The sequence below is a fragment of the Cylas formicarius genome, unplaced genomic scaffold (assembly GCF_029955315.1).
Source record: "Cylas formicarius isolate icCylForm1 unplaced genomic scaffold, icCylForm1.1 PGA_scaffold_6__28_contigs__length_40554024, whole genome shotgun sequence".
Taxonomy (NCBI): Eukaryota; Metazoa; Arthropoda; class Insecta; order Coleoptera; family Brentidae; genus Cylas; species Cylas formicarius.
Genome location: NW_026844347.1, coordinates 20,126,012 through 20,141,850, shown reverse-complemented (window position 1 = coordinate 20,141,850; position 15,839 = coordinate 20,126,012). Strand labels below are relative to the sequence as shown.

Here is a 15,839-nt window from a genome sequence, read left to right as displayed (position 1 = left end):
TGTAGGAGACAACACGCATCCTTGTTCTTCATCTTCATGTACAATTATTTAGTTCATATTATGTAAAAAGCAAGAATTTATATATATATATATATATATATATATATATATATATCTATATATATATATATATATATATATATATATATATATATATATATATATATATATATATATATATATATATATATATATATATATATATATATATATATATATATATATATATCAATGCTCGCGTCCGAAAACACTTCGAACACGGGGCGCGAGCATTGAAGATGCCAAGTGAGATTTTGGCGAAACGTCTGCAGGATTCCAGTCGGAGTTCAACAAGCGAACGGATGATATCCCGGAATATAGTGTCATCACATTTTTCAATCCGTGAATCAATAGGTGAAAATTATATATATATATATATATATATATATATATATATATATATATATATATATATATATATATATATATATATATATATATATATATATATATATATGAAACTGCAGTTTTGCAGTAGATGGAGTTAGTAGGTCCTAACCTACCAGTGGATGACCAAGTGAACATCAAGAAGAAACTGTGGAAATTGTAATTAACTTAATATTTATTGAAATATTCATTCCAGTCCATCTATTTAAAATAAAAAATCAGCAAAACAACCTGTTCCAATAAAATGTTCTCGATATTTTCAGAAATAAATAACTTAGTTTTTTATGAAAAATGTCAATTTTGACAGATGAAGCAAATGTTTCAATAAATTTTTTTCTATATTTTCAAAACTATATTTTTAAATATTCTTTACAGATAAAGGTAAATGTTTAAAAACTTTCGTAAATTGATTTGTTTATTATTCGTAAGGCACAAACTAAAATTTGCCAAAAACTCACTAATACAAAATATATTCCCATATAATCTCTCACTCACAAGTAACCGATGTAAGGTACAGCCCAGGCCACACTAAGTGCCAAATGATAAGTTTTGTAATGCACAAACAAACAATTCATTACGTAACCGAAGTTTGATATCTGAGTCAGAAACAATTTTTTCTCCGCATTTTTAAATTTGGTATTGGTGAAAAGTCGCTATTTTTATATACAATTTTACTACTACTATAATAGCACCCGCGTAATGAACTTGACTAGGAAGGCCAGGTTTTGTTTTGTCGCCTTAACGGTTAAGTCCCATTAACAGAAAATTTCGCTTACTTGTTGTTTTTTAAGCAGGAATTTTTATTCTGCCGTGGTTTCTATTAAGAGGGAATAGCTGAAATAAATATTGTAGCATTTAAGAAAAATAAGAATAAAAAGAATAAGAGTCGGTAAATAAATATACATTGATTGCAAAGTAGAGCTTTTACATTCATGCATTGTTTAACCCAAGAAAGGTGTTTCAGTCGAACCTTAAACATGAAATTTTCCCTGGATTTTCTAAAAAAAAATGTTTTTTGTTTTCTAAAGCCGTGTGATAATAAGGTAGTTAACCAGAGTTCCTAAGCATTTGGTATAGTATCCCAATCTAAATAATTGACTGCACTATTTTTGGAATAGTTTGAATTCTATCATTTATTTATTGATATCTATTCTTCAGATAAATATTTTAATACTTTTCCTGTTGCGAAATGTAGCAGTATATGTATGTATAACAGATTCGACTCTGAAAATTAAAATCAATAAAACGATCAGTAAGTGCTACTGGATTGTTTGAAGGAAAAGGTAATACATCGATTGATCGGATAATATTTCCATAAAGAATCGAAATTATTTTAATACTTTATGTAGAAATGTAAAAGTTCCGAATTTCAATTTTATCAGGAATTCACAAAAAGAAAGAAAAAAATAAAATAAAAACGCTCGGTATAAAAAGAAAGAATAAGTCGATACCGATATTTTGCTAGGAAATTAAGATGCTTCTCGTTTTTTCTCCTTTTTCAAAATGTTGGCAAAGCAGGTATGTTAGAGCTGGTTTAGATCTTTTGTTAGGTCTCATTTTCTGAATTTACCTGTTTCGATAGCAGCACCCTGCATCGCAGCTGTACACTGACCTCTAAATAGTCACAAAAACCTTCGCGTTTCGTCTACCTACGCATCTACCTGCAAAGTTCACAAAACTCACAACAAAGAAACCGACAATGTCCTCTGTGTGACTGCATTTTGGCAACGATTTGATGTACTTAACGCGTAGGTACTTTCTTTACAAAGATCAAAGAAAGTGCAAAGCATCCTAAGAATATGATTTTAAGAATATTTTATTATTTGGTGCGTATTTGTAGAAACCAGAGAAACGTTCGCCAATCTTTACACATTTGGATCGATTGTCTTTAAACGGGGCATGTTTTCATGCATTTTTTAAAAAATAATCCATATATATTAAGTGACTTAGCTTTCTATACAATTTAAAATAATCATGAGCACAATGGTAACACATCACATGAAACATATATTGTTGAAGTGTGGCTTTAAAATTTTACTGTATCAAAATATGAAGAGGAAAATATGGAAGATTCTTTAAATTCATTGAAATAGTCATTTTCGCGAAAAAAAATATTGCTGATGAATTTTTTCGCCAAATATTGTAATTTTGATAATATATTAAGAATTTATTATTATAAGAATGTGGAAAAGCCTGGGAATAGGGTAAAAAAATGCGTCTAATATTGTTTCTGTTATTAACATAAATAAAACATAAGTAAAAATAATCCCACTTTCTGTTAAAGTATTGTTTATCCTTTCTCATTCTTAGGAACTTGTCTAAAAGATTTGTCTGGAGCATTTTACATATATCAATACCTTATAAACACACGTATCCCTAATATAATTAACAATTCTTAAGATATTCGCATAGGAACCGGAAGCAAATTTAATTAAAAATTCTTTACAAGTTGAACTTTTCATTAGTCAAGTTGTAAAAAAATGAATCAATTTTTTAATGCAAAAGCCCCATTGCATCTAAAAATTAAAATAGCATAACGCTGCGTTTTGGTATTTGCAATTTGCATTGAGTTTCAGATTATTGCAGAAAAAGTGATAAATTTCCAAATATGTTTCTGGGGGTTTTCTCGAATCTCGAACAGGGCATGTCGCATACAAGATGTGTCAGGATGAGACAGAAACAGCAGAGTGATTGGTGAAAGTGTCATCAACAGCCTCCCGCCTGCGACATGCCCTGTTTGAGATTCGAGGTATCGTCTGGGATAAGTAACACGCAATTTCTTACTTTCTAGTTAATAATCAAACTCAAAGTTCGAATTTTGAATCATAAAACAGTCAGTGAAAATTTCAATTTAGTTTTTACGATTTTCGTGAATGACTGCATTAAGAAGTTAATGTTAAATTGTCAAATTGTTGTTTAACTCAAAAGGATAAACTAGTTTTCTATATTATATAAGAATGATTATTTTTATGATATACTTCTTATATCTCATCCATACGATACTAGGTATGCACAGGGACTTAAGAGTGGCCCAACGAATACTTAAGCCGGTTTAATTATCTAGTATTGATTTCACTATCAAATTCTGTCATTTCATCAAGTGTAGGTGTGGCTTGGTAGGATACCTACTCATAAAAAGGAAAGACTTTTGTTTAAAAGATTGTAAAAGGGTGCTAAGGTACGCTTTTCTTTATTAAACAGAATTAAATTATAAAAAAAAAGAAAGAATTAAATTATAAAAAAATCTTGGTCATCGGAGGAACTGTCATCGCCTCTTGACATTATAATTAATTAAAGGGTCGACGTGACGGTTCGATCGATCAGATAGTCAAGATCCCGCATTTTCTTTAATGACATGCTGAACTGCTTTTCGTCGGTCTCTGGCTTCCTGAACGGCTTGATCAAACAATACCTAAAGGTATTTATTTCAATTTGAATGTCGTGTTGCGTCTTGCTACAAATCCTTTCACTTGCGCCCATATAAGTTTGATAGGATTTAGTTCGCAATAACATGGAGGTATGCGCAGCACAATTGCACAAAGTTTCCTACGCCTATGGTTGACAACCAATTTGAGCGGAATTTCTCATTTTCTTGCTCTACACTAATATTATTGGCGGTTACTCAGTGCTTGATAAAACACAACATTCTTAGAGTTTGAAGTTATTTCCAGTCAGATTCAGGGATAACGTCCTCTACTCTACTATTGATGTTGATCAGCGCGACAACGGATGCAAAGAACATCAATCTTGTTTTTCGCACTTTGTTAATAATTATGGAACACGAAACATTTTTCTTTTGTTTTTTGTTATTTAAAAATGTGCAAAACACTTAATAGGTATAAAAATCATTTAAAAAATTAACATTATTAAAATAGCGACTTCCGAAAAAAGGTATATATTTTAGTTTTAAAATGGCGTTAGAATGAAAGGGTAACTGCACGAGTATAGATAATTAAACAATGTTCTAAGGGGTACACTCTGTACAGACAGCAACATTACTGTCCTCTTTTCGTAGATATAAATATAAACCGGCATTTGAAATTTTCTTTGCCTGCCTCTATTTAATTTATGCCTGGACTTGGACTCTCTCCTTTTCTCTATGGACCTATTTGCCATTCCTTCCGCTACTATAACCAACCCTATAGCGATCGAACTGCCAGTTCCCTGTTCCCTACTACCAAGGTAGGCACCGGCCGTTTATCGAATGCAACGTTGCGACATTTTCCATTTCAGTTCCAGAAAAATATTTATTATGTTAAATGAAAAGTAAAACTAACGTGCTATAATATTTTCCGACTTAATTGCACCTAATTGATTGAAAGGGTGTTCAATTTTCGACAGTTTTGGTTAGCGACAGTTAAACGGTTATAATTTAGGTATTCCTAGATACCTATTTCCTATGCTTTACTTTTTCTTAGCTCACTGGCGAAACCGGAGGGCAAATTGAAGATCTAGAACCTTTGGCTTTTGTATAGCCCTTTGTATTTCAGTTGCTATTTGATAAAAATGGTTATTGTTTTCTTTATAGCAAAATCCAATTATTATATAATGTGTATTAGAGAGAATTCTATGACTGTCCAGAAACCGCAATCTAATAATAAATCCCGAGATAATCTTAAAAAACCAGCATAAGGGAAAAAGTCAGGACGAGTAGAAAATTACAAAATGTTAATATTTTATTTATCAACACATGGGGTAAATCACTACCACCGGCAACGTTGCCTGAAGAGAGACTCTAGTCAGCTGTTGATTGTTTGTCGCGCTTGCGCGTTGGAGGAGTCACAACTGGAAGCGAGAAAACGCAGCCATTTAATTCAGTTCAATCTCAAACGAGGTGGAGGGTGTACGTACTCTTTCGCCGCTTGTTTGCATAAAATCTCAGCATTTAAACATCAAATCCAAGTTTTTATCAAAATTTTCAATAACCCGGAATTGAACTGTGATAAACTTAAGGTGTATAGCGTAAAATTTAATTGAATATTAGCGTGCACTGTTCTCTGTTCAAAAGGTAGACTAGGTCGAAAGTGTTTTCGGATACAAAAAGTGAATTGCCCCATCGGATTAGTTTTCAAACAACGTGTAACGTGCGTGAGAATTTATCGTGTCTCGGTGAACAAGAGCTCGTCGATTGAATAAAACAGGACCGTCACAAAAAAACTTCATTTTGACATTTACGCAGTTTCGTGTTTTTCCGTTCTGATACGTTTACATATTATATTCAATCAATCCGTATGAACTAAACTGAGTATAATGATTGCCAGGCTAAGTTAAACACCCCCTTTTCTTTCGGTTGGGATTTGATGGCTGTTGCGGGGCCAAGTTGCCACTCCAGGGTGTCCATGTCCGTCTCCATGATGCAGGGTACAGCAGGTCCCACAACGAGGAGCCAACAAGGGGGCTTGCATGCAGCCCAGCCGTACTATCACCCGCAGTACGCGGCTGCACCGGCTCATACACAGGAACAGGTTCAACCGGATAGGCCCATCGGCTACGGAGCCTTTGGAGTTGTCTGGTAAGTTGCAAAGGGCAAGAGATTCATTTATTTTGAAACGTTTCTTGGCTCGTGTTTGGGATAACTTAACCACTGTCTCAACAACAGCTTGTTCTACCATGAGTCAAAAAGCGGTGTTAATTGGTACACTTTTTTTTTATTTCTTTTTTTAAATGGTTCCAGGGCTAACTAAAATAATTAAAATTTGTTTTTTGCTTACGGTTTGGACCCCGATTCGTATGACGCGAGTGTTTATATCCGTTTTGATTAACGATAATTTATTAGGAAGATACTTGGTTATGTACACCGTAAATTCACATTCTTCGTCTATACTATTATGGGGCGTATCAAATAAAATTCGAACAAAGTAAATATATTTGTAATAGGTATGAATAATTCTAACAGTTTTAACCTTTATTTAAAAACATTCAGTTAATTTGAAATTAATCAATTTGGTCATAAGGCGATTCCTCGGGTTATTCTTACTTTATTCTCAATTTTTATAGAATTCCTAGCCATTTTTATCTGAGGCCTCCGAGTCTGAGAGTGTTTCGGATTTTTAATCCGATTTTTATTAGGTTATATATAAACCTATATTTTTTTCTACAGTTCTTATCAAAACAACGTATAAAATTGGCCAATATGACTTTTCAGAAAAATTCAAAAATTAAAGTAAGCTGAAATGTTTATATCAAAAAAAGAAAATTGCGGCTGACTTACACTATATAGGGTTCCTAGTGCCACCGTGAATACACGGTGCACCAGCTTAAGTGCACAACTGTTACTGCTATTTATTACGATACGAAGTCGGATAGCAAAGTAGAAGTCTCGGGAGATGACGAATGCAAAAAAACAATTGAATAGCTTATTTCCGACTAAGTCATAAAAAAGCAAAGCAATTGAACGCTCTGTATATTTTTTTAAAAATGTTTTCATACCTTGTTATAATTTTTTATATTGTAACGCCTATACTTACCTACTTGTCTATCCTGAAAGACAAAATTCACACATACTGTATATTTTTAAATACAACGTTTTCATTTCTTGTATGGAACATAAAAGTTCCTATATTCGTTTCTCTACAATATTGGCTTAAGATTAAAAATAACCGAATTATTAATTTTTGTTATGCTTTCATAATAATTAGCGGTGTACTTAAGTACGTCAGAACTGCGGTCACATCTAAGCTATTTTTGTTTTAAGACCAAGTCTTATTTCATAAAATCGTAGTTAACTTATCATATGATAATAGTTCAAAAAAGTTTAAAGCCTACAAAATGTGTATTCAAAAATTCGACAATAATTCGATTAATTATATGTAGGTACTATTCAAAGTTATAGTTCGCATGTTATAGTTTTTTTCTATATTTTTCTTCTATTATGTTTTTTTCTCCTATTTTTTTTATTTCCCTATTAGTTACCCATTCCAGTAATTGGGATTATCCTGTTAAATGGTTGTAAGTAATTAAATAACTCTAATAACTAATAATAATAACATGGCGCCATCTATGAGCAAAAATTCCTTTTTACGGAAAAATATAAAATATGTTTATAACTTATGTTATTGGTATTAATCGTTTAGATTTCAATTTTGCCTTTTAGCAACCCCTCTCTAGGATACGGGTGACATATTTGGGGCAATGATCATATTATTTGATCCCTAGTATGGTCTGTTCATAGATATAAGGAAGTGACCAATTGCTTTTGAATGGGATTGAGTGGTCATGCAACAAGATTATTATCTCAAGTTTCAGAATTTAAATTCAGGTAAAATTGTGGTCCCTAATAGAAAATAATAAATAATAGTCTTGTTGCATTGTATGTAAGGATAATCCCATTCAAAAGCAATTGGTTACTTTCTTATATCTATGAACAGACCATACATACTATTATAACATTTAGTGCCGTTTTTTTGTATTTTTCTGCAAAGTGTACTATCCTGAAAGACAAAATGCTGGTATACACAGAAACAGCATGTAACATTGATACTGAATGATGACTGGATAATAAGCATCAACGCTCTAACAATCTTAACTTATCAAGGTAACAGATTTTTCTTTAAATTAGCATTATCGATTTCACAGTGTAGTGAAAAGACATTTGTAGTGAACACCGAATATTTGTCGACCTTCTGGTTTTCAATGCGAGTGGAACAAAGAATCCCAAAAATAACGCGATGCCACGGCCCCCGCACCGTCGCCGCCGCCGCCACCGCCGTCGGTGTAGCCGACGATCCGTGCCCCTGGAAGCCCTGCCATTGGGTCGATGTCCTTGCTTTAGTATGATATACTTTGTATTTTATTATGTTTTACCTTCGGTGGTACACTGAACCTTTGCATGAGCTCTCGACCGACTGTCCGTCGTTGTGGTATCACCGGACTGGAACCGACTACTCTTTTTTTTCTGTTAGTCTCTTTTCTCCTTTTTGCGTAAAGTGTTGGCCGACAATAAAAAGTCAAAGCCTTCGCGTTATTGATTGTTACGAAACGGCGAAGAACTTTTAGGAGGCGTGTCCTCTCTCTATGGTATTCGTTAATTATTGGTACGTTAAACGGCACAGTACTTTCGAGGAGGGAGGAACACCATTTTGTTTACGATGCCACGCAATAGCAGCTAATTTCCCTCCGAATTTTCGCTGTGCCGGTTTTAGTACTGCGCGATTTTGTGACTTATTTGTTATATTATTTTCGAGTATATTATATATCATCTCAGGGGAAGATATTATCAAGGCATAAAAAAAATGAAAACTCAAAATGACTGCAGGAGTGGACAATATCCCCAGTTTCATTGTGAAGTACATTTGTTAAGCCACTTCTAATTATAACTTTGGGAGACTTCTAGAAAAGAAAAAAATGTTAGTATATGATATTTTTACATCGTCCTGGTTTCATGGACCTTGCCGATAAGTCTTAGGTACTGCGTATACTACAGAAGGTTGGAGTTTAGAATGATTTATTGACTTTAATGGAATCATATCTCGACAACAATATGCTACAATCTAGAGCTTTTGTTGTCAGGGGCCCCTCAATTTGTTGTTTGAATGTTACTTCTAAATGTAAAGACAGTCTATAGAATCCATGCCTCTTTGGTGTTTTTGTTTTTTATTATTTCCGAGAATATTACTAGGAACACCTTTCGTTCTTGGGCAAGTACAAGATGTAATTAGATCGCAGCCATTTATTGTTTTTTTTTGCTTTTTACTCACCTATCTAGCGTTCGGTAAGTGTCACTTTACCACGTCAGTTTTGTTTCCCACATATCCGTGCCACGTCGGACATTTCCGCGATTTTACCGCACAGGTTTGGCAGCAATCGGATGTTATCGAAGATATTTCCCACGCCTTGATTTTTGACTTTTGTCAATTCTGACGGCCATGTCAGTAAACTAACGGTCGTAGAAAAAGTGTAGTATGTAACAGGTTTGGTAAACTTTTTAATTCACTCGCTCTGCTCGTGTCAAATAAACTCGTGAGTCAAATGCCATTTACCGCACTTATTTTCTGTAAATTCGTCCATATTCACCGTTCATCGGCCAAGCTTTTCGTTATAGCATAACCGAATTTTTGTTTATGTGAGTAGTGGATACCGTTGATGGTAGCATATTATAGAGGTGTAAAATGACATTTATATTCATATTTACCATCGGCCTAATTATATAGAAAACAAGAATGATCTAGTGTTTTTTTAAATTGATTTGCATTTATAAAACTGTATCCATTCTTCGAATGATTAAAGATTAACTTTACTTTGCAATTATAATAGGTTCTCTGTAACAGAGTAGAAAGTCACAGGCTCTATCAGATTGCACGATTGCAACTCTTTTTGCAGCACTTTTTAAAGTAATTATAAAGCTTATTAATGGTGTAACTGGAATGAGACAGTGAATTCCTTCTCAATGTTCTGCACGCTTTATACTTTTCTTGTACTCCAGTATTGCATATACAGCTCCAGGGACCTCAAATCAGGTGATGTAAGTAACATATCAGTTCCAGAGTTTCCCAACTTCTTTGACGTAAATAAAACCAAAAACATATCAGAAATCAGAAAATAGGAGTGGGGAAAGGAATAGCTAACCGATGTAAAACTAAATGACGCATTACACCATGCAATAATATTCGAGGGTGTTTTGTTTAAAATAAGGAAGTTGTGCAATTCGTATGGGATACCCTGTATAATAGCAAGTACTTTCATTGCATGCAGCAAATAACTTTTATACGCATAATGGACATATAGTCAGTTACAATTACTTTGTGTATTTGCGATTAATGGGACCTTAAGTTTTAAAAACAAAAAAAATCGGTACAAGATTTTTTTCTTTCACTCATTTTTTTTTATAAAATTTTTAGAAATTTTGGTACGGCTATTTCAGCCGCTGAAATAAATGGTGAATATGGTCATAATTAATTTGGTTATTAAAAGACCGATCCGGTTTTTCGCATTCCAGATAAACTTAAACTTGCTTGCGGTGAAATTGCATATGTTGAAAAAGATGCAAAAATGTTAAAACGTCCTCGACATTATTGTTTATTCCTGGAAAGCAAATGTTACTAATTGTGAGGTTTAAAACATACTATGAGTACCGGTACATTTGCCAAACCAAATCTGGTGTGTTTCCCACAACGTTTCTTGATAAGCATTTTGTGGTTTAGAAACAGCCTTGGGACAAAAATATTCAATTCAATATTTCATCTATTCATGTGTTCAGATATTGCCCACTATCAGAAATCATCAATAAATTGTCTCGAAAAGTGCAAAAATCTCTGGAACCCAAGTCCAATAGCGTGTAATTTGGATTTATTGGATTAAAATTATATACTCGAATAAGCCTGAGGAAGCGGTATTTAAAATTATTGCCCAAAGATTCAAATTTTAGAGATGAAACTGATTTTGAGGGAAACTACTACACATCATACCTTCTCGAGTTATGAACATAGAGTCCAGCATAGAGCAAAATGGAAATGCAAACTGTTTAATAACAGACGAAAACTTTTAAATTGACTAAATAAATCTTACTTAGGCTATTCATGTTGGTTGGGTTTTTACTAATTTGCGGAATATCGCTAGAAATTTTCCGTGGCGGTACGTTGATGATCTGAGTGTAGATCATGATGTAGATATTGATTTTGTGTGTTATTAAATAAAAAACTGGTGCAGTTAGTACGAAGGAGAATAAAGGTTATACGAAAGCTTGTTAAAAGATAATAGAATGCAATACTTAATAATACCGTTTATTTCGGAATAAAATTAAATAAAATAAAACCTCATCATATCGTTGCAAACATTTTGTTTAGGTAGGTGGTGTAGTCGTAATATTACGGTGGACCAGAAAAGCTAAAAACTGAAGCTAACATTTTTTTTTTACTCACCCTGTTTAACTAAAACTACTTGGTTTGGTTAGTTTATGAGCAATAAATAAATCAAGCTCCTATGTGGTGGTTCAAAAACTTTGTTTTTGTGAATGGGTTCCGTATAATACTGAATTAAGTATACTTACAAAAATATTGTTTTAACGAACGATTATGAGGAATAATCAAAATGAGCTCACTCAGTTCTACTGTTATTAATTGTAATTGGGAAACAAAACATTTAGTAAAACGAAAATGATGGTATTTTCCTTTTTTTTTTTGTAATTAGCCAACAAAAACATTGCAAAATTTGGAAGATGATTCGAAAGTGGAACAATTTATTTGCGAACTAACCCAGATGCCCAACTATGTATAAACATAGCCTATGGCACATATTTATATTCCCAGGTATATATTTTATGCAAGAAACAATAGAATTAATTTTCGTTGTTAAAGAGTAACGTAAAGTGTCACACAATGACAAATAAATTGATCGCTCTAATTATTCAATACTCGCTAAAACAATAACTACCTTTGTTAATATTTCAAAGAATTTAATATATATGTATATATCTTATACCTTATATCCTTTCATAATCTATGGATGTCTCTAAATAAATAAGATAGGGACGTTTACTTTTCCGTCGCAGTTAAATAAATGGAATTTTGTAGCGACTACTCAAAACGAGGCTCAAAACATTTTGACAATGTTATTAAAAATAATTTTCTTGCGTGAATACTAATATAAGAGGCCGATAGTTTAACCTCGACTTCAAATCGAACCTTTTTTTATATTCTTTAAAAATACCTTTGTTGGAACAATAATAACTTTACTACGAACTATGGGAAAAATTACATCTTACATAGATAAATCTCAGGGTAAATATTTACACATTCATACATATGAATTTTAATTGTGAATTTGGGAATCCTAATGTCCAAACCATCAAATTTACTCTGTTGATTGTAACTGAATTAATACTTATTAGGTAATTAATTATACTTAAAATTTCATTTTTGCAATTATGAAAAAGTGTAATTATCATTATAAATTCGTCCAACATAACTTTCTCGTTTCAATCGTTTTGTGGTTAAAACAATATTTCTATAAAAAGCAATTCTTTTGGAAAACAATAGATATACCTAATTAATTTAATATCTGGCGTTTCATGATTTCATTCATCCGTTGCCGTGGCAAGTAGATACTACTTAAAAATTGACCTTGTTACATTGACTTTGAAATACTTTGTCGTCTTGTTAATAACAAGGTTAATAGGAAGGGTTTTGTTTGAAATATTTCTCATTTTTCCTGGAGAGTTGGGCACTCGTGTGTGTACACGGTATCAAGCTTCCGTTGCTGTTTTTTTTTACATGTTTTACATACAACAGAATAAACAAATTTCTAATAATATGCACCAACCATGATTCACTTTTCCTTCCATGCTAAATTCAAATGGCCCCTATTGATTTTGTGTTCCACCAATGCGTTCATCTGCGTTCAATATCGATCTGTTTGACGGATGTAGCATTTATAGAACTGCAAGCCTCAATTCTGCTTCCGATTGTGCACTGCAAATCGAACAGTTTCTGTATTTAAAGCATACGCATATCTGAAGATTATTGCGATTTCCAAAAAAAAATATTTTTCATTGCAGATTTATGCACAAATTTGCGTAATTTTTGCATCAGCATTTACTTCGCAACTTCTGAGATCTAGTAATAAATAATGTCCATTGAGTGGTGACATACATAAATATAAAATTAGAAAAAAGCATTTTATCAATATAGTAAATTAAAAAAAAAGATTAATTGATATTTTGTGTTTTTTAATATTTTTTCTTTACTATTAGTATGTTACCTACCTAGACTAAAAAACTACCGAACAAATTCAAAATGGTTCCAAAAAAGGCTGGCTTATAAAAAATTCGCGGGGTTGGCCTGTGGAATTTTACCATTCACGGCTATATATCGATTCTAATCCATACTCGCGTTAAAGCAAACGCTTAAAAACGTAGAGAATTACACTTTTTAGACTTATTAAAATAATAGCTCATTAATGCCGTTGACTTTATACAGAGGTTCTTACAAAAGGAACCGATAAATAAGAAAAAAAAAAGATCCAGTCGTTTGCTGCCTCCAAGGGTTGGAGCTTACCAGCTGTTCGTTTTGGCAGGTGGTTGTCGGAAGGCGCATCTGTCCGTGAACGCGACAACGCGAGATCGACTTTCCGAAAGTCGACCGTGCGTCAGTCGAGATCATTGGATTCGCCTTTTCGATAGTATCGTCTGGATATTTCCGAAGACGAGTATCGCTTTTGAGCTACGTCATATCGGAATCCATGTTATTTTAAAAATAGTGGGACTAATTTCATTTGGACATAAAATTTGTATAGATAAAATTTTCGTTTGCATCAGATATTGATAATCCAGACAAAGCTGCTGTGTTGTTGGATATGTAGTAAAAATAACCCAGAATAACTATGTCCATATTTTCATTATTTACAATATTATTTCGCTGCACTTCTGGAAATATTTTTATCTGTTGTGTTGTGCTGAAAACGAATTGCAAATATATCGCATGTTAATAATATCCGTGTTAATAAAGAGAACTGTAGAAAACCTGTCACATTTAAATTAAACGTCAATGGAAATGCGTAGAGAGTTACACTATACTATTTTTTTTTCACAAGATTGTCCCTCGTATTTAGAAAATAAAATTCAGTATCGAACAGACGTGTGTTTCCACAATTTGCGGTTTGGAAGTTATATCTCACCTCCTCTTCATAGCACTGCTTACTACCAGAGATGCTTTATTTACAGCATTTATTCTTTATACAGCGGGAAACCGAATAATCTCAAAGATGTATCGATATCAACCTTTAAATATCAATATAAAAAAAAATTCGTAAACTAAAAATGTAGATATGAGGTATTATTATTATTTAATCGGCAATTGACAAAATTGTAAATGCCTTTGGCACAGGTTGGTTATCCTAAGCCCTCATGGCATATTTTATTGGCAAGTGAAACTATGAATATTTGAAAGATAAATATGGAAAGTTGGTGGTTTCCAATTAAAAAATTAAAAAATTTTTTTCGATTTTTGTTGGTTTATAAACCTGTATTATGGATTATCGAAATTACTAACCAAGCTTGTTAAACATTCCTGAATGAAATTCTTCGGATTGCAAACGTCAATATTGTTATTTTGATATTAAAGCTATATGATATAAATGAAATATATCTAAAGTTTTCCGAGGAATTAGGAAAGGTATAGTATATAGGTGGTTCCGTTTAAAATAGGTACGTTGACAGCCGCTAACGGAAGAGCCTTCATCTTGATCATATTTTAGCCAGATGACCCACATCGACTTCGAATTTTCTAATACGGTACCTATTTTACAAACATGTGGAACAAATTCAATTAGGAATTGTGGAGTAATCCACAGAAATTGCCATTTTGCATATGTTATGAATAAAATAAAAGTATTTTTCTACTCCATACTCTGAACTACCGAATCATGCACTGATCAACTGCGGTCATCGTCGGGAGCCCACCTCGGGGTTTGGGTGCGATCAAAGTGTACCCAAAAGCCATTGTTTAATTGTTTAATTCATATTTTAAATTTTTGGTGGTTTTGTTTGTAGTGCGCAAAAATCATTCTCGATTAAAAGAGTTCGATATGTAGACCTTTTTTGCGGATTAGTAGTTCTTTAATTTGCATTATGGTATTAATTAATTTAATTCGCAGATTCCTGTTATTCTAAAACGAGTTTGATTGCCATCGATTTGATCGTGTCGCATGGCGAATCACGTTTACTTGCGTCGATTAATCAACGTGCAAGGAATTGCTGCAATCCACTATACGAATTAAAACTGTTCCTGTATCACTAGGTAAATTCCCGCGCGTTGTGTATTACAGGTTACAATGGTTCGACAATAGAGATTTACTTTAGGAGACATTAAAACTTTAGAGTTTGAGAAGGTCTTGGTTACAGGTATCTAATCGGTTAATCGGTATTTAAAAATTTATATTAAAAGTCGTTTACAAGTTAACAAGACGACTTATAGATCCCCAGGCTGACCATTGAATCAGGTACAAAACTTTTCAGTTTATAATTAGTGTTCCTTTATCCTTTATTAGAATAATTTGTATTCTGTACCTGGTGCCTTAAAAGCAAAAGTTATGAATGCATTCAAATTTTGACGAAGACAGCACATAAACATAAACAATTGTTAGTCCCTCGTTGCAATGATATTAAATTTCGAAAATGTATGTTATTTCAAGGATAAAAAGTTTGCAATCAGGTTGTGTATAAGCATAAAGGCGGCTTGTTCCGGTTTTGACAAGATCGTTCTGAGACTCGTAATTTGACGTTTGGCGTGACATTTTGCTATCATATCGTTCTTTTGAAAGAAATGTGGTACTGATTCTTATTTGTAATAAGTCTTTTATTCAGTATTCAATAACAACAGAGTTTACGACTCATGAGTGCTACAGGAAAGAATACGGAACATTGATAACAAGGCAAAAGTTCAAAATGAATATTTTGAATTCCCAATAGACTGGAGGTTGAA

General features: G+C 32.9%; 1 protein-coding gene across 4 annotated transcripts in view; it reads left to right on the top strand.

Moving 5' to 3' along the window:
* Positions 1-5,259: 5,259 nt before the first annotated feature.
* Positions 5,260-15,839, top strand: part of LOC132703584 (serine/threonine-protein kinase NLK) — a 110,273-nt gene continuing 99,693 nt past the window's right edge. For all 4 annotated transcript variants that reach the window (XR_009619103.1, XM_060672931.1, XM_060672932.1 and 1 more), the window contains exon 1: positions 5,260-5,938. Coding sequence is in view for 3 of the 4 variants with exons in the window: in XM_060672931.1 (XP_060528914.1) it covers positions 5,727-5,938 (212 nt within the window). In the remaining variant the exon portion in view is untranslated. The remainder of the gene's footprint in view (positions 5,939-15,839) is intronic.